The 19815-nt window shown below is 43.9% G+C and overlaps 1 protein-coding gene across 4 annotated transcripts in view; it reads right to left on the bottom strand.

The window, feature by feature from the left end:
* Positions 1–19337, bottom strand: part of LOC119962807 (granzyme K-like) — a 59210-nt gene extending 39873 nt beyond the window's left edge. The window contains exons 1-5 of one of the 4 annotated variants that reach the window (XM_038790904.1): positions 19268–19337; positions 16451–16613; positions 10372–10513; positions 7715–7990; positions 4419–4752 (exon numbers count right to left, since the gene is read on the bottom strand). In XM_038790904.1, the coding sequence (XP_038646832.1) occupies positions 4570–4752; positions 7715–7990; positions 10372–10513; positions 16451–16613; positions 19268–19328 (825 nt within the window). In that variant the 5' untranslated portion in view covers positions 19329–19337 and the 3' untranslated portion in view covers positions 4419–4569. Of the gene's footprint in view, positions 1–4418; positions 4753–7714; positions 7991–10371; positions 10514–16450; positions 16614–19267 lie in introns of those variants that run through there. The other 3 variants (XM_038790903.1, XM_038790902.1, XM_038790901.1) reach the window with 3 other exon arrangements.
* Between the last annotated feature and the right edge of the window lie 478 nt (positions 19338–19815).

Below are 19815 nucleotides of genomic sequence, written 5' to 3'. Positions count from 1 at the left end.
GGCTCTCCAAGGGCTGTTACTGGCCTCGATGTTACCCTCCCGAAGCAGCCGCTGGACTTCGGACCTGATGAAGGCCTTGTCCTGGGTGCTGTACCGTCTGCTCCTGGTGGCGACGGACTTGCAGTCTGCGGTCAGATTGGCAAAGAGTGAGGGAGGCTCGACCTTGAGGGTCGCGAGGCCGCAAACGGCGAGGGGAGGTAGGGGTCCGCCAAATTTGAGAGTGAGGCTCTGGAGATTGCACTGGAAATCCAGGCCTAGTAAGAGTGACGCGCAGAGGTTGGGTCGAATGTACAGACGGAAACGGTCGAATTCCACGCCCTGTACAGTAAGTTTAACCAGGCAGAAACCCCGGATTTCCCGGTGGGACCCGGAGGCGAGAGAGATCTGCCGGTTGGCGGGATGGACCGCAAGGGAATAGCGCCTTACCGTGTCTGGGTGGACGAAGCTCTCGGTGCTCCCGGAGTCGATGAGGCAGGAGGTCACGTGGCCGTTGACCAGCACCGATGTGGAAGAGGGTGCCAGGTTGCGAGGACGCAACTGGTCGAGCGTAACGGAGGCGAGTAGCGTGCGATCGGCGGTCGAGTCAGATGAGTCCGACAAGGAGCGGCAGCGACCCGTGTCCCGTGGCCCTGTCCCGGGGGAGGACAAAATGGCGGCGTCTGGAGTACCTGTGGATAAAATGGTGGCGCCCATGGAGCGCACGTCGTGGGGTCAGGACAAAATGGCGGCGCCCATGGAACGCACATGGCGGTGGTGGATGAAGATGGCGGCGCCCATGGAGCGCACGTTGTTAGCATGTGGGGTCGGGGGGAGCGGACGGCGGGGCCCATTGAGCGAGCAGCTGAGGCGAGGGGACCGGGGGCGCGATAGCGGCAACCGTCCGGGGCTGACACACCGCTGTAAAGTGGCCTTTCTTGCCACAAGCTTTGCAGGTCGCGGTGTGGGCCGGGCAGTGCTGGCGGGGGTGCTTCTGCTGACCGCAGAAGTAACAGTGGGGACCCCCGGGGGGCACGATGCGGCGAGCAGCGCAGGCGTAGTGCGCGGGGGCGGCTGCTCGGGGGGCCGTTTGCGGGGTCCAAGAGGGGTAGGACGGGTGGGCCTGGGCGGCCGTTTACGGGGTCCATGAGGGGTAGGACGGGTGGGCTGAGTGGCTAGCGGAGTAAGATCGCGCACTACGGGAGGCGGCCGCCATGGAAAACGCCAGAGCCTTTGCGGCCGCGAGGTCGGGGGCGGCCCCTTCCAGCAGTCGTTGTTGGATGGGGTCCGATGCAATGCCTGTAACAAAGGCATCGCGCATGAGTAAGTCAGAATGTTCCGTGGCTGTGAGGGTCCGGCAATCGCAGTTTCGTACCAGAGGTATAAGGGCCCTCCAGAAGTCCTCTATCGGCTCACCCGGCTGCTGGACACGAGTAGAGAGTTGATGCCTCGCAAACAGGGTGTTTGCCGACTGTGCATAGTTCTCCTTGAGCAGTTCCATAGCTCTGGTGTAGTCAGTCGCATCTCGAATTAGCGGAAAGACACTGGAGCTAAGTCTGGAGTACAGGAGTTGCTATTTCTGAGCCTCCGTCGGGGGAGGGTCCGCTGAAGAGAAATAGGCCTCGAAGACTGCCAGCCAGAGAACAAAGTCTTTTCTGGCGTGAAGCGACTGCGGATCCAGCTGCAGACGGTCAGGCTTGATTCTTATGTCCATGGTGAATGGAAAATCACACAGCAATAAATTGTGGCGCTAACAATTATACTCAAAGACGAGAGACAAGTATAATAGAGGCTTTATTGGTGTGCGATGTTATTCCTCCATCCGCAACTGTAGTCTAGGGTCTGAGTGACTCACACGCATATTTATACACAAGCTCCCTGTGGGCGGAGCTAGCCGGCAGGGGCTTACCGGAGGAACCTGTATTACAGGTACAGGCATACATCCCCCTACTGCAAGAACACATCACTACAGTGGTTATATCACCACAACGAGTAATCCAGAGGCCCAGGCTAATGCTCTGAAGAAAAGGGTTCATATCCCACCATGACAGCCGGTGGAATTTAAATTCAACTAATAATCTGGGAATTATAAACTTGTGCCAGTAACGGTAACCATAGAACCATTGTCAATTGCTGTAAAAACCTATCTGGTTCCCCTAATGTCCTTTATAAAAGGAAATATGCCATCCTTACCTGGTCTAGTGTGGCCTACATATGACTCCAGATCCACAGCAGTGCGGTTGACTCTTAAAGGCTCTCTGAAGTGGCCTGGCAAGCTGTGGTGAATGTAATATATGTTAATACATACGTTAATTCACACTGTTGTTGTGAGCGCAGTAGCACTGTCCTCCCACTAGGGCAGTGGTTCTCAACCGGGGTCCACATGGACCCTGGGGGTCCATGTAACATTACTGGGGGTCCACACAAAAAAAAATACCGAATTGGCGGTCCACGGTGATATTTTAGTGGTCCATAGAGCAATTCTACTTCAGAACAATTGTTATTACTGAGAATCAAGTAGAAGAAAAAAATGTTTGTTTTCACGATGAATATTCACCTTTCTCTCTCTCTCTCTCTCTCTCTCTCTCTCGCACTGACAAAGGTCAAAGAGAGATTATAATCTATCTAATTTACCTTGAGGTCTGAAGGGGCTCAGAACCAAAAAGGTGCATTTGCTGTGTTTATTTTTGTGGTACTGTATTCTGAGAAAAAAAAATCCATACCGGTTGATGACAAATGGGTTTATTGTGCTTTAATGACAGTTGTTGTTGAAGATTGCCCGGGCTATTGTCCCCTAGGAACAGCCCGGAGGACCTTTAATGACAGAAGCAGCTTATTAAATACCCACGGTTGACCTGACGCTTATGCCACGTTTCTCCTTGACAAGTTTAATGAATGATTTAACACAGTAATCACTAGAAACTGTGTATATTTGATTTGAATTGGTTATTTTTAGAGTAATTTAATTCAATTTAGTCAGTAAAAAGTTTTTTTCATTACTTTTCATATTAGAATAAGTTTGGCAACGTACGAAAATACCGCTAATCCGTTTCCAACCCTCACGGTAAGGTAGATGGACTTTAGGATTAGTTTACCACGCATATAAGAAGCTTTTTTTTCTGTGGAATGGCTATGGGGGTCCACAAAAAAAATTAAGAGGAAAAGGGGTCCATGGGTTAAAAAAGGTTGAGAACCCCTGCACTAGGGGGAGTAGCGCTGGGAGCACCTAGGAACTTGTACTGGGCTCCATCCTTGGTTCCGCCCACGACTCCTCCCCCTAGTGCAGCTGTATAAGTACCCGTGTCCAGAGTCAGCCTGGGTCACTACGAGTTCATCGACAGGTAACAGGCTGGCTCTGAAGTAAGTCGATTAAAGCCTAGATTCACATCGGAAACACGTGTCTGGTGAATTGATGGTTCCATCACAAGCCACTCAGTGCAAGGGCAATTAGGGATGGGCAACAAATGCTGGCCTTGCCAGCAACACCACATCTCATAAAAGAATTGTGGCCAGACGGCCACTTAAGATGGCGTCCTGCATAGGATGCTGGGAGAATTGGCTAAGTTTAAGGACAAGTAGGTTGCAACTCAAATAAACATTAATGAATAAACTGTAGCCCAGACTCTGCAATGCACAGGAAAAAGGCCATCTCCAGGCCATCTCAGGAACAATAGAACTCTCCTGTCAATCACACTTGTTTTCCAGACACAGTGGCACCTAAACTCCTTATTTGGAAGGGCCTACATGTCCCCAACACTTGCAGGCAAGGCCGCTCAGTGCCCACCCCAAAATCAATGTGGCAGCTCCTGATTGGATTTGATTGATCAGGATGATCGATCTCTGATCAAGCAATGGCCCAGAGGCCACACAAAAGGGCACAAAATCCAAGGAGGTTAAAAGGTGCTGCAGTACCTGAGAATCTCTCTGCAGCAGCAACGGAACAACGGTGACCTTCACTGGCCAACACGAGGAAGGCCATCACCCTACCAAGCAAAGGAAGGCCAGAGCCAAGAAGAGACCAGATCAAGGACCGGACACTGAGGACTACAGGATTCAGCACACAGATAAAGGCCAATATCTATCTGGTACTTTCTAGTCACTCTGAAGTTAAGTCAAGGTCCCATATGAACTTGTTGTACTCTGTAGTGTAACTTATGTTGATGGTGTGATTGTGCAACTCTAACATTGTATGAATGTGAATAAATACGTTTGATTTTAACAAGTAGACTTACAGTCATTTGTCCACTGTATACGGGATTAAGACACACTGTGGTAGGAACAGAATACATTTTTAAAAATGTATAGTTTCTCTCCGAGGCAGGGAAGCTCTGCTCTGTCACTAAAATTTCACTTCAGAATCCGCACTTACTTGTAAGAATAGTTCAGCCCACTTTGATAATACATAACCCTGTCTGAAGATTCATTCTGACTCATTTCACACATTGAGAATTTCACATTTCAGGTTTTTATTACATTATGTAATAAATGCTGTACAATGTACGAAAGCTATGGATAAAAATACACTGGTCTTTCTGAGCCAAACAATTCAGCAAGTTATGAAGCAAAACAGAGTAGTACTTAGACTCTCAACACTCAGTACAATCCATCAGTTGTCATATTGTAAGTTTGCACGCCAATTATTTTCTCAATCCAGTCAAGATATTTCTTTGTTATGAGAGTGTAAATCCCAGGCTTTTTGGGAGCTACACATTTAGGGCCAGCTGACAGGATCCCTTTGTACTTTTTGCTGCAAATTAAAGGACCACCTGAATCACCCTGAGGAAGAAAAATGAAAAGAGAGTAAGGTGATATCAACTGGAATGTTATATTTGAACCGGTTCAGTTTGTAATACTGTATATTCATGTGATATTGAACTGTGCTCAATAGTTATGTCCATGTTAAGACTATCAGAATGTGCATGTCTGGAATATAAACTGCAATTAACCTGGTCAGTCTAGGAAATATTGGGCGGGATTCTCTGTCCCGCCAAACCGGTTTTCTGGTGTGGTGCGGCCCCGCTGGCAGTGGGACTCTCCGTCCCATCAACGGCCGATGGGATTTCCCATTATGGACAGCCCCATGCCATCGGGAAATTCCCGGGCCTGGGTGCACTGCCGACGCAACGGAGAATCCTGCCAGCGGAGAATCCAGCCCATTATATCCCATCATCCCTCTCATATCCTGCTGTCAAATATATTATCCAATTATTCACCAACCCACTCTTCAATTTGCTGCTACAATCAGCCCTTACCATCTAACATTTCATTTCCCCCTTTGCTAATGTAGTTAAATTATTACAATTGTAAGGTTTATTTTATGAGTGGAGATGGTGTTGTGGTAATGTTACTGGACTAGTAATCCAGAGGCCCATGCTGATGCCCTGGGACATGGGTTCAAGTGACACCACAGCAGTTGGTGAAATTTACATTCAATTAATAAAATCTGACCTGTTCTGGAGTCTGTCTGACAGAAAGCCTGGATGGTGTTATTGTTAGAGATCAAATGATGGCTCACAATGTGTTACTGAGAGGAAGGCGCACGCTATTTATACTTTGGTGACAATGGCTACAGTCCTTAAAAATATTCTGAGTTGACCCAGTCCCCCCAAAGTCCCAGAAAGATGTTTAGGTTTCCGGCTGTAAATAGTGGTGCTCTAACCTATCTACTTACTTTTAAGGTGAAAGGAAAGCGGGATCATTGGAACTAATTAGCATTGCTACTTAGACGTAAAGTTGGGCTGGATTCTGTGTCGGCGGATTCTCTGTTTTGCCGGCGGCGCACTCACGCCTACAGATTTCCCGATAATGTGGGGGTGCCGCATGAGAAACCCCATTGGCCGGCTGCCAGGATGGAAGATCCCACTGCTGGCAGGGGAGTACCACACCAAAAAATGGGTGCGGCGGGACGGAGAATCCCATCCAATGTGTTTCTCATTGCTAAGGGAAAAACAGCAGAGAAGCCATTTTGAGATCAGGTTTTTATAATTCATGAATACCACAGAAGAACAACAGATTTGTAGTTTGGTCTTGCATGGTTTGCAGATATCTGAGAGGTCGAGAGCAAGTGATAGAATCATTCAGGTCTGCACCTGAAGCAGAGGAAATGCTGACTCTATTGTTTATCACACAACTTGGTGGGAGCTTAGACTCAAATTGAAGGCTGCGTTTGTGAGGATTAAAAGGCGACTGGAAGATTTGCCTCGCGTGAAGCCAGAAGAAAGAGTTTTTCAGAGTAACCCTGACAATGAAAGGCAGTTCTTTATTCAGACATTACCCAGCTTAGAAGTAAAAAGAAGCAACCCATTGGAAGCTGGGAACCACTGTGAACTGTTTGCCATAAGAACTGGCATTCCATGGAGAGATTGATATATAAGTATAAAGGAACTGCTTATTTCCATAGTTTAAAGTATAAGTTACCTACAAAAAAAAATAGTGTTCAGTCAATAGTCTTAAGTTTTATTCTTGGCCTAGACACAGCTGCATAGCGAGTCACATTATAAAGTTTGCAAACTATACAGAAATTGGCAACATAGTCAATATTGATGAGGATAGTTGCAGACTTCGGGAGGACAGGGAGAGGATAGTGAAATGGACAGAAGAATGGCAGACAGAATTCAATACAGAAGAGTGTGAAGTGATGTATTTTGGAAGGACTAGTAAGGAAACAGTATATTTACTATGAGTGTGGTGACTACGGGATTTTCGCAGTAACGTCATTGCAGTGTTAATGTAAGCCTACTTGTAATATGAATAAAGATTATTATTATGAATTATTATTATTAATTAATTATTATTAACTATTATGGGCAGCACAGTAGCACAGTGGGTAGTACTGTTGCTTCACAGCTCCAGGGTCCCAGGTTTGATTTCTGGCTTGGGTCACTGTCTGTGTGGAGTCTGCACGGTCTCCCCGTGTCTGCGTGTTTAGGACTGAGATGAGGAGAAATTTCTTCATTCAGGGGATGATGAATTTTGGAATTCTCTAACCCAGGAGGTTGTGGAAGCTCAATCATTGAGAATGTTCAGGACAGAAATCAATAGATTTCCGGATAATAACAATATCAAATATGACGATAGTGGGAAAAATGGTGTGGAGGTAGATGATCAGCCATGATCTGTTTAAATGGTGGCGCAGGCTTGATGGGCAGAATGGTCTACTCCTGCTCCTATTTACTATGTTCTTGTGATTTTGAAAATACTTTTGTGTCCAAAAATACTATTGTGGCAGAACAAGTTGTTAATGTCATTTAAAAAGCAAAATATAAATAAAATACTGTGGATGCTGGAAACCTGAAATAAAAGGAGAAAATGCCAGAAAACCTCAGCATGTCAGGCAGCATTTGTGACATGAGAAATAGAGTTAACGTTTTGCGGAGAGGAGCCATGAGAACTTGAAACATTGGGTCAAGGATCCCAGGAGCACAAATTCCACCCGTCAAGAGCTGCCAGCCAGTCAGAATCCGGCAGCTCTTTGTTGCTCGTGCCTAGCTGCCCTGTGAAGGTGATGATGGCGGGCTGCCTACTTGAAGCATTTTGATGATAAAGTTGTATGGCTTCCAAGACCACTTAAAGGGCAATTCAGAGTCAACTTTGATGGTGTGAGCTTGGCGTCGGACCAGCCCACCTTAGGACAGCAGGCTTCCTTCCATAATGTACAGTAGTAAACCCATGAGTTTCACAGGAATTCTAAAAGCTTCCTGGCTACTTTCACTGATACACGCAAACACAGTATACTCACATTGGATGAGTCTTTTCTACCTTTGCTGTCACCAACACAGATCATGTCCTTGGTTATGACAGGGTTGCGATTGTAATAAGCCTTACTGTTGCATGTTTTACGATCTATTACAACTAATTTCACTTCTTGAAGCGTGTCAGATGGAGAATTCGAATCGCTAGTTTTTGCTCCCCATCCTGCCACTGTACACTTTTTTCCGGGTTTCACATCTGCACCCTTATCGTTAGGTAAATTGAGCGGTTTCACATCCTTGTTGATCTTTGCTTCACTGGACAGCTGTGGTACAATAAGGAAAACTTAATAGTTTTGCTCTTCACGTGTGAAAATAGTACAGTATTGATTAATTCCAAAGGAGGACAGCTATTTTCTCCTTGTAAGAAACCTGCCTCGCTGATGTCCAGAACTGAATAATCTGACTTGGATCAGCCAACGCTTCCATGGGCACTGAACACCCTCAGCTATTTCCATTGTTGTTCATCGTGTATGGGCCTTGATAGTGATTGTTGTTATCTGGAGAATCACTTTTTAAAAATAAATTTAGAGTATCCTTTTTTTTCTAATTAATGGGCAATTTAGCATGGCCAGTTCCCCTACCTTGCACATCAGTGGGTTGTAGGGGTGAGACCAACACAGACACAGGGAGTATATGCAAACTCCACACGGACAGTGACCCAAGGCCGGGATTCGAACCCGGGTCCTTGGCGCCGTGAGGCAGCAGTGTAAACTACTGAGCCACTGTGCTGCCCCTATCTGGAGGATCACAACCCAGCCCAACCCAATTCTCATCCAACATCTACACAGCAGGAATAGCTGGATAATCGGGAGCAGGATTCCCAGTTGAGTATTTTTCTATTTTCAGTTCAAAGGTGATTGTAGGAAACCAACCACTGTCCCAATTGGCAATAATTAACTGATCTATTCACTCTTTTCATCAACATGTGGATATCCATATGTAAGAAATTTAATACCTAGAATTGATTCTCCTTTTGCAATGTGTCTGGTAGTTTGAAGTCGAACACATATTCTAATACTTTGTAGAAAACCAATGCAAGGAATTCTGGAATTCGGTAAATGCAGCTGATCATATTCAATATTTGTTAAGTTGTGTACATTAGTTTAAAAAATACCGGCAGGAATTATATTTGAATGGAAACCGGCGGGGGTGCTGCTGAAGAGCAGAAAGATTTTGCTCACGTGACAACGCAGCACTTTAAAAGCCAGGGGCTGTTTAGCACAGGGCTAAATCGCTGGCTTTGAAAGCAGACCAAGGCAGGCCAGCAGCACAGTTCAATTCCTGTAACAGCCTCCCCAAACAGGCGCCAGAATGTGGCGACTAGGGGCTTTTCACGGTAACCTAATTTGAAGCCTACTCGTGACAATAAATGATTTTCATTTCATTCCCAGGTTCTCAGTTTGCATCTACTGTATTTAACTCTGCCTATCCGGACTTTATGCGGGCGGGGCGGGGGGGCGGGGGGGTGGGGGGGGGGGGGCGGGGGGGTGGGGGGGGGGGGCGGGTTGGAAGGAGTTAGGTGGTGAGGGGGAGTTTTGTGTTTTGGGGAGGGAAGTTCCATTGGGCAAACTTTGAAATTGTCCCCTGCATACCAAAATCTAGACCATTAATATACATCAGGAAAAGCAAGGGCCCCGATACCAACCGCTGGGGAACACCACAACAAACCTTCCAGCAGCCCGAAAAATATCATTGACTGTGATGCAGAGTGAGGCCAGCAGTGCGGATTCCATTCCTGTACTGGCTGTGTTATTCATGAAGGCCCCACCTTCTCAACCTTGCCCTTTGTCTGAGGTGTGGTGACCCTCAGGTTAAATCTCCACCAGTCAGCTCTCCCCCTCAAAGAGGAAAGTAGCCTATGGGGGTCATCTGGGACTATGGCATCTTTACTTTACTCTCTGCTTTGTATTATTCAGCAATATTGCATCCATGTTGCTACTGTTATTTTTATTCAATGATCAGAGCTTTGATCTGATTGGTTGGCTGCGGGATCATTCAGCTCTGTCTATCGCATGTTTCTTCCGCTCGGATGCATGTAACCCTAGGCTGTAGCCTCACAAGGTTGGCACCTCATTTTAGGTGTGTGGCTGCTGCTCCTGTCTGCTCTCCTGCACTCCTCATTGAATCAGAGTTGGTCTGCTGCCTTGATGAGCAAAGGTTGGTGGAAGAAAATGCCATTTAATTGTTGTTGAATGACCACATTGCTGAAAACCAACAGGGTGAGCGTCAAGAAAAGATCAGGTACAACTGTGATACCTGCTCAGGGCCAGGCAGTTTGCTGATATCCAATACCAGCACTCGCATGAGAAGAATTGCATAGCAAGAACTGTAATTTTTTCGCATGTGGGCGGGGTTCTCCGTCTCGCCAGATGGCCAAGGGGGTTTCTCATTGTGGGCAGCCCCACACAGTCGGGAAATCCCCGGGCTACTGGCGAAACGGAGAATCCCGACAGCAGAGAATCCAGCTATCTCTTAACTAATTAAGGTATTGGCGGATCTCAACAAGTATTTCCCATAAACTCTCCTCAAAGAGATTGGAGGGGTAACGCTGTTAGCTTTCTGTGAAATGAAATATTGATGCCTTTCTAAATTAATTATTTTAAACATCACAAACAAACTCAAATGAGAGAAGTAAAATTCATACTTCGAGCAGCATGATGTCATTTTCCTTAGTTTTTCTGTTGAATTTTGGATGGGGGTGTTGTTTTATAATCAAAATTCTTTGTTGACTCTTTTCATTCTGCGAAAGAGATTGTGCTCCAACAACTACTTGAATACGTCCTGCCCTGCATTTCATCAGAGAGAGAGAGAGAGAGAGATAATTATGTATTAAAAAATCTATAACTTTCAAAAATTCAGGAGAAAAAGAACAATCAGAGTTTCAAGCAGTGTTATGAATATCTGAAAGAAATTTGCCAGCCCTTACTTTTATTCTTGTTTTTTCATCTTACATTAAACATTGACTCCACAATTCAGAAAAAAGACCACTTGGTTCAACTAACCTAGGCTGATATTAATACTTAACATCAGTGGCGTGCAGAGGGGGGGGCCGACGGTGCATTGGCCCCGGGCATCCATTGGATGAGTTCATCCAATCAGAGAAGGAAATAAAAAAAAAAATTTTCTTTTTAAATTTAGATTACCCAATTATTTTTTTCAATTAAGGGGCAATTTAGCGTGGCCAATCCACCTACTCTGCACATTTTTTGGGTTGTGGGGGCGAAACCCACGCAGACACGGGGAGAATGTGCAAACTCCACACGGACATTGACCCAGAGCCGGGATTGAACCTGGGACCTCAGTTCCGTGAGGCGGTTGTGCTAACCACTAGGCCACCGTGCTGCCCCAGAGAAGGAAATAAGATAGTAATTTTAAAATTTCAGCGGTGATAAATCAATTTTTGGAGGCTCACCACACTGCAGAGGCAGTTGTTAGCCCTTTATTCCTTTAACATGGTGTACCCTTTCTGTCTAGAGAAAATGGTGCTTCTCCCCATCCCCCCACACGCATGCGCATGATGTACGTGGTGCAACCATCAAAAGCAACAAGCAGACGTGGCTGTTCGTTCCTGCGTTTCCTCGAGTCATAACTCGTCTTTTCTTCAGCTTTTTGTGCATCTAGATTAGTTATTTTACCTACTCAGGTCAGTGAATAGCTCTAGAACAGGTGCAACTACGTTTTTTATAGGTTTTTTGGTGATATTTAATGAAATATTTACGTAGGACGTAGTAAGAGTGAAGCCTGGATGATCAGAGGACTGCTATGGCATTTAATCTCGGAATAGGAGACATTTATTCCTTAACATGCTAATATTCGAATACAGATACCACTAATTTGCAAGTCTATGATATAAATTGCACAAAATTATCAGTGGAGAATCAGTGTGAAATAATTTGATACAAAGGAACAAAGAAATGAAATATGGTTTATCCGTCTGCAACTGACCGATTGTTTACCATTTTCTTCCCATTGTCTCATGCGTCTTACGGTTTTTTGAGATAGAAAATGAAATGTTACGAGTATTTCGTGTACAACCGAGTGGAGCACAGAACAGGAAAAAAAAGAGGGCCAGAGTCGAAGAAGAGTCCCATCAAAGAGGGACATTAGATGCATGGATAAAAAGAAGTAAAGAAGAAGTAGGAGAACCTGGAGAAGTAAAAGATGATGTGGGTGCAGAGAAGGATTTTTCTGATACGGATTCAGCTCGGTCAGAACATAATACTCTCTCTCCTCAGTCTCGTTGTCAGGATGATGATCCATGTGAAGAAAATAAAGAAGATTTTTGCATATTTTTGCAAAGAAGCGATTTTGGCTGTTTGAAGAAACCGATTCCAGATCATTTGAAGATGACAATATTACAACATGGCCCTGAAAGATATCAGAATAAAAGTGGTCCATTTGCTGAGAAGGATGGGAGATCATTTTCCAAACAGTGGTTTGATAAAGTTTCCACAAACGGAGAAATTGTGGAGAGAAAATGGTTGTTATACTCTCCATATCGGAAAGCATGCTACTGTTTTGTTTGCTTTTTATTTTCAAAGGAGCATTTGTCGTCTGTGTCAAACTTTGGAAAGGAAGACGGTTTCTCCACTTGGAGAAAATTAAATCCAACAATACTTGACCATGAGAAAAGCCCTTCTCATAGAGCTCACATGAGGGAATACCTGAACCTCGTAGTTCGACTCCATCATTCAACTACGATAGATGCTGAACTTCAACAGCAAATGTCTGCTGAAAAGAAAAGATGGAAAGCTATAACTGAACGGATTGTCGAGGTTATATCCTTTCTGGCAAAACAGAATCTGGCCTATCATGGACATCGAGGAGAAGGAATATCTGGGTTATCAGAGCCAGGGGCGACAGTCAGTGAAAATACAGGAAACTTTCTAGCAACAATCAGGCCAAATATGATGACATCTTAGCAAAACACTTGCAGAGAGGGAAAGAGAAACCAAAAAGTGTCACCTACTTGTCCAACAGAATTCAAAACGAAATAATCAATCTTCTTGGTGAAACTGTCAAGAAAAATATAATTTCCGAAATTAAGGACGCAAAATATTTTAGCATAATGCTGGATTCAACTCCAGATATTGCCCATGAAGATCAGGTTTCTGAAATTCTGCGTTACGTTCATATTGATGAAAACAGAAAAGTAGAAATAAAGGAGACATTTCTGGGATTTTTTCAAGTCAGCAAGAAAGATGCAGTCAGCCTGGTAAATAAAATTCAGGAAAAATTGGAAGAAGACAAAATTTCCATGAATGACTGTCGTGGTCAAGCATATGATAACGCAGCAGCTATGGCTGGAGTGAGAGGAGGTGTTCAACAAAAAATTCTTGAAGTTAACCCAAAAGCTGTGTTTGTGAACTGCGAGAACCACAGCCTCAATTTGGCCTGTGTCCATGCAAGTGAGGGCAGCACGGTAGCATTGTGGATAGCACAATCGCTTCACAGCTCCAGGGTCCCTGGTTCGATTCCGGCTTGGGTCACTGTCTGTGTGGAGTCTGCACATCCTTCCTGTGTGTGCGTGGGTTTTCTCCGGGTGCTCCGGTTTCCTCCCACAGTCCAAAGATGTGCAGGTTAGGTGGATTGGCCATGATAAATTGCCCTTAGTGTCCAAAATTGCCCTTAGTGTTGGGTGGGGTTACTGCGTTATGGGGATAGGGTGGAGGTGTTGACCTTGGGTAGGGTGCTCTTTCCAAGAGCCGGTGCAGACTCGATGGGCTGAATGGCCTCCTTCTGCACTGTAAATTCTATGAATCTATGAACCTGTTGTTATATTTTTTGGCATTCTAGAAAAACTCTTTACTTTTTTTTCTCCATCTACTTCTCGTTGGGAAGTGTTAAAATCATTTGTCACTCGGACTGTGAAAAGACAGTGTGACACAAGATGGAGTTCCAGCCATGATGCTGTGCAAGTAATCCACGAAGAGTGTGACAACGTTATTGCAAGCCTTCAACACCTGCTGGAAGGAGAATTTTCAAGGGAAACTAAATCTGATGCAGGATCGCTACTGAACTCTATTCAACAGTTCCCGTTTATAGCTTTATTAAATTTTTGGTACTCAGTTTTATCATCAGTGGAGAAAGTCTCAAAACGTTTGCAGGATCCGAAAATGTGGTTCCATGAAGCTTCTTGTGATCTGAGAGGACTTATTCATATCTTGAATTTGAAGAATGACGAAATTATCCACAATGCAATAGATTTAGCCAATGAATATTGTGAAAATTGGGGAATACCAATTGCACGAACAAGGAGAAGAAGAATAATGCCTGGAGAGTCAGCAAGAGATAGTGGACTGACGGCACAAGAAGAAATGAATAGAGTAATGGTAGAGATTGTGAACAGATTAAAAACTGAAATTGAAGACCGCAGTGTCCGTCTTCAAAGACTCAGTGACCGATTTTCTTTTCTTCTGAACTTGAATTCAGTAGTGATTGAAGATGAACAAGAAAGAGAGAAATTAAAAAAGGAATGTTCAGACTTTGCAAATTATTATGACAATGATGTGGTTGCAATTCAGTTATATGACAAAATTATTGATTTTGTGATGCTCCTTCGAGCTGGAGGGAACAGAGTTCCCCCTGATCCTAAAGATGCTCTGGAGTCTTTACTGCAGTATGGGAGGGATGTCTTTCCGACGCTGTGTGTTTCATACAGATTACTGCTTACAATCGCATTTTCAGTCGCAAGCTGTGAAAGGTCATTTTCAAAACTGAAATTAATAAAAACATATCTGAGGTCTTCTATGTCACAGGAGCGACTGACCAACCTGGCTTTAATAAGCATTGAAAAAGAATTTCTCACAGCTGATGTAAAAAGTGAAGTAGTTCAGGTGTTTTGTGACAGGAGGTATCATTTGGGGAAAAGAACTTAATAAATTTGATTGATTTATATTAAAATCGAATAAAGCGTTTATTTCATGTTTCGTGTGTGTTTATATATTCAAAATGTTTTCCTTTCTCATAATATTTCTCAGTATATTAGGCCTTATACTTGAGTCTTTGGGGCATACAATCAAGATTTGCCCCGGGCATCACCAGACCTCTGCACGCCACTGCTTAACATGAATCTGCTTCTTATCTACCTCATCCCACTCTGTTCCCATATGCCCCTCGACCCTTCTCCCTCATGTATGTAAAGCTTCTGAATTTCATGCAAACATACAGAAGGCAGATTTGCATTAGAAATAAAAAAAAAATTATAAGTAAACTCATTCAGATTGGAGTTTAGGTGGAATTCTTCATCAGATGCTGACTGACCTGTTGTGCATTTCCAGAATGTTCTGTTTTTACTTCACATTTCTAGTGATGGCATTTTTTCTTTTGATCTCTAGTCTAAGTGCAGTGGTTTAGTTATTTGTGAAGAAGAATGCGGAGAGATGAAGATCACAGAATCACAGAATTGTACCAGCGCAGAAGTCATTCATCCTGTCAGTCTATGCTGGCTCTCAGTTGGAGTGATTTACCGAGTAGCACTCCCTGTCTTCTCCTCCTGGCCCTGTGCATTCTTTCTTTGAAATGAAATGAAAATGAAAATCGCTTATTGTCACGAGTAGGCTTCAATGAAGTTACTGTGAAAAGCCCCTAGTCGCCACATTCCGGCGCCTGTCCGGGGAGGCTGGTACGGGAATCGAACCGTGCTGCTGGCCTGCCAGTTTCCTCTTGAATGCCTCAATGGAATCTGCCTCCACCACACTCTCAGGCAGTGCGTTCCAAACCCTAACCACTCGCTGTGTGAAAGGGTTTTCCCTCATGCTGCCATTCTTTTGCCAACTTCTTTTGATTATGCCATGCTTCTTTTGCCAACTACCTTAAATCTGTGCCCTCCGTAATATGGTTTTAACTAGAGAATGGAAATAAAAAACATATGTAAAATATTCACTCCGAGAAAATCTAAGTGAGGTGAAACATTTGTTAGGGGAGCACAACCTAGCTATAATGACTCACAATGTTTGCGAGATCAGGTGGCCATTTTAGCTTCTCTGCCACTGGTGCTTTCCCACAACTTGGGGCAGATTTAAATACCTGCCAAGCCCCATGTCCCTGAAGAAGATTGGTCAACCAGGGGGGAAGGGGAGAGTGAGGAACTCTTCCCTCTGGAAGATAGCACAAATACCCCAATCAGCCCCTTTCTAATGGGATTTCATTTTGGCAGGAAGATTAAAGCAAATTATTGCAGATGCTGGAATCTGAAACAAAAACAGAAAACACGGGACAATCTCAGCAGGTCTGACAGCATCTGTGGAGAGAGAAGGGGGCGAATGTTTTGAGTCTGGATCACTCTTTGACAAAGCTTTGATAAAGAGTCATCCAGACTCAAAACGTTAGCTCACTTTTCCCTCCACAGATGCTGTCAGACCTGCTGAGATTGTCCCGTGTTTTCTGTTTTTGTTTCATTTTGACAGATTTGACCTCGACCCTCAGATGGGACACACATGCTATTTAGGGGATGACCAGGTGCACCACTGCCGATCACGTTCACACTGATGGGTCACAGAAATTCTCAGTGTTGGGGATCTCAGCTCCAGTCCACATCCTCCTACTTCACAAAGCCCTGCATTATTCCTATTATAAAACCTACTGCTTAACAATAATGGTGTAACTACTGTGTTTGGAAATAATTATTTGAAGTTGCCTAGGTGTGGGAGCTAAGCAGTTTCCAAACAAGAGTTTATAATCATTGAAATACTTCATGAAAACATGTTCACAGTATAACTTACTTTTCGCAGTGTGCCGCAGTCAGTACCCATTTTCTTCTGATCAAAGCCCCTCCACAATGATGTTCATATTTCTTCGTTGCTTTGTTGTAAACTTGCATAGATGCCATATAAGGTTTTGAATGGAGCTTAACTGTGCGGCCACCAATGATTTCCACACCATGATCTGTATTAGAAATATATAGAAGATACTGAAAGGCTGTCTTGTTAGTCGAAACGCATACTGCAGTATTGTATATAGACCTTTACATATGTGAATATGGAAGGAATCACGGGTGGCATTTAACTGTCCTACTCGCAGTGAGACCTGAAATTCCTGCCTGAGGCCAACGGATCTTTCAATTTTTCATCCTGCCTGCGATGATTCCTGTGGCAGGTGGGGACCCGGAAATCTATCCCCATATGTTTAACGAAGGTGACGTGAGAGTAACTGCCTGATGTACCGCCAATTACAATGAGACGGGAATGGTGAAACAATCGAGGCTTTATTGCACAAGATGTGGCAGCACGGTAGCATAGTGGTTAGCACAATTGCTTCACAGCTCCAGGGTCCCAGATTCGATTCCCGGCTGGGTCACTGTCAGTGCGGAGTCTGCACGTTCTCCGCGTGTGTGCGTGGGTTTCCTCCGGGTACTCCGGTTTCCTCCCACAGTCCAAAGACGTGCAGGTTAGGTGGATTGGCCATGCTAAATTGCCCTTAGTGTCCAAAATTGCCCTTAGTGTTGGTTGAATGGGGTTACTGGGTTATGGGGATAGGGTGGTGTGGGCTTGAGTAGGGTGCTCTTAACAAGAGCCGGTGCAGACTCGATGGGCCGAATGGTCTTCTTCTGCACTGTAAATTCTATGTTGTGCCTCCTGCAGCTGGAACCAGAATTGGAGTAGTGCAGGAGAGCATACACTTTTATACGCTGCCTGCTGGGATGTGCCAGCAGGCTGGGATTTACCATGGTACCTGTAATACATGGGCAGTACCGTAATACATGCAATGTGTTAGTTGTGGTGTTTATCACACTGCCCTTGATATCAAACCTCACATTATTGATTGAACATATTATATTTACTATATGTAACTACTTTATCAATGTTCTACTCTCCAAGATAAGTTCAGAAGTGGGGCTGTTTGGTAATTATTGCAATGTTCAATTCTACTCCAATTGCTTATATAATGAAGCAGTCTGTGTCCACACATAGCAAGGCCTGGCTAACATCCAAGCTTAGCGTAACTGTCAGGCATTGACCATCTTTAACAAGTCAGAGTCTAACCACCTCCCCATGTCATTAAGAAGGATTGCCATCAATGAACCCCTTCACCATCAACATTCTGCAGATCATTTGTGGCCAGAAACTTAACTTGACCAGCCACATAAATACTGTGGCTACAAGAGCAGATGAAAGGTTCAGTATGCTGCGGCGAGTGATTCATTCCCTGCCTCGTTGAATCTTTTGGATGATGTACAATGCATAAGACAAGAGTATAATGGAAAACGCTCCATTTCCTGGATGAGTGTAGCTCCAACAACACTTGGGAAGCTGAATGCCATCTTGGACAAAATAATCCATAAATATTCACTCCTTCCAACAATGGTGCAAGTTGGGGACTGTGCACTGTAGTAACATGCAACAGCAACTTTGGCAGCACTCCCTAAACCCACAAATTAGACCGTCTGGAACAACAAGGGAAATAGGTTCCCCTTCATAACGTACAATATCCTGACATGAAAATAACAGAAAATATTCCTTGTGGTTCAAGAAACCAGCTCACCAGCGCTTTCTCAAGGGCATTACGGGATACATAATATATCTTGACCTCATCTATGATGCCCATATACCATAAATTAATACAAAAGTTCATCCTTAAGGATATTCAAATATGTTCATTCCCAGTGTTCACAGGTCAGAGTGCTTTAGTTTCGATTCAGAACAAGAAGCTTATTCATGACATTCAGTATGAAGACTGGACAGGGAAATTAAGCCAGGCCATGAGTTTGGGTAACAAGCCAGTTGCTAACCTGTACAATATCCTCTTTTTCCTTTATTCTCTTTCCAACACGTAATTACCTTCAGCTGTGCACGGCAATAAAACCAGTTGTATGAAGGTGCAGAAGGGCAACCAATAATTGTTCAGACACTGTTAACCCTTGTGAATGGCCACTGACAGTCAGGGAAGTGATGTGGGCCATGGAGGAATGACGGGGATGGGAGGTGATCACAGTAGGAGGAGGTGGGCACTCCTGACCCTCAGATTCCCCCCTGTAAAACCTCAAGGATCCATTTTCCATGAGGTTTGGTCTGGTGGGGTAGCTTGTCTCTGCTGCTGAGCTCAGGCCTCTGTCAAATATTCTATGTGGGTCCATTGATGAAGTTCGATGGAATAAATAATGAGACAAGGTATAAGATGCGCTGCTGATTCCATATCACTTGCTTTACACTATCATGCAAAGTTAAATTTACCCCCAGGAGAATGAATCTGCTGCTCAAACTCAACAAACAGCCAACAACAACTCAGCTCTTGTGTGGAATATTATCCAGTAGTTTGGTAGAAAAAGCTATTTTTTTTTCTGTCCAAAATAGTTTTAAATTTGTTATTTTGATCGAAAACTAATTTCATACTTTCTAAAATGTTAAGAAATAAAAGTACATCAAAATGCAGGAAAGTGGTGTCTATTGTAATAAATACATACAGGAATAAATACTAGATGTTGAAAGTTTAGGTTAATTATTGCAAAATGCTTGAAATATACTTCTTATCATTTAAATATTATTAAACTAAACCCTAATATAAATGCACAAAGGATAAAATGTCTTTATGTTGTTACTTACAGACTGGAGTTAGGGAAACCACAATCGAACAAATGAGCAGGGTATATTGCAATGATTTCATTGTCGCTTCTATTGTGATGACAAGTGAAGCTGTTGTGTTATTTATATTAAACTGAAAGGGATGTGGTTTGTTCTCTTTGATGGCATCTCTAAGAAGCTGAACCCTTTCTGTTGTGATTATATTCCATTTACAGAAAGCCACATGACAGAACCCAAAACTGACCAGAGCATCATAACAAATATTAAGATATCTGTAAGAGGAAATTGGGGTTTCAATGAGGTTTCTTGAAAGATTTTGGAATTTATAATTTTATACATAACTTGACCTTTTCAATGAAATATTCTCATGTCATATATGCCATATTTTAGTGTTCAAATCTGTTGGCAACTCATTAGTTAATGAAGCAGTCCATCTCCCCATGCAGCAAGATCTGGATAACATTCAAGCTTGGTTTGGTAAGTGGTGAGCACATCTGCAATGCAGAAATGCTCAGGCAATGACCATCTCCAACAATACAGAACCTAAACATCTTGCCATGACATTCAAC

The sequence above is a fragment of the Scyliorhinus canicula genome, chromosome 3 (genome assembly GCF_902713615.1).
Source record: "Scyliorhinus canicula chromosome 3, sScyCan1.1, whole genome shotgun sequence".
Taxonomy (NCBI): domain Eukaryota; kingdom Metazoa; phylum Chordata; class Chondrichthyes; order Carcharhiniformes; family Scyliorhinidae; genus Scyliorhinus; species Scyliorhinus canicula.
Note: the sequence above shows the minus strand (reverse complement) of the source record. Positions and strands in the feature narration are given on the sequence as shown.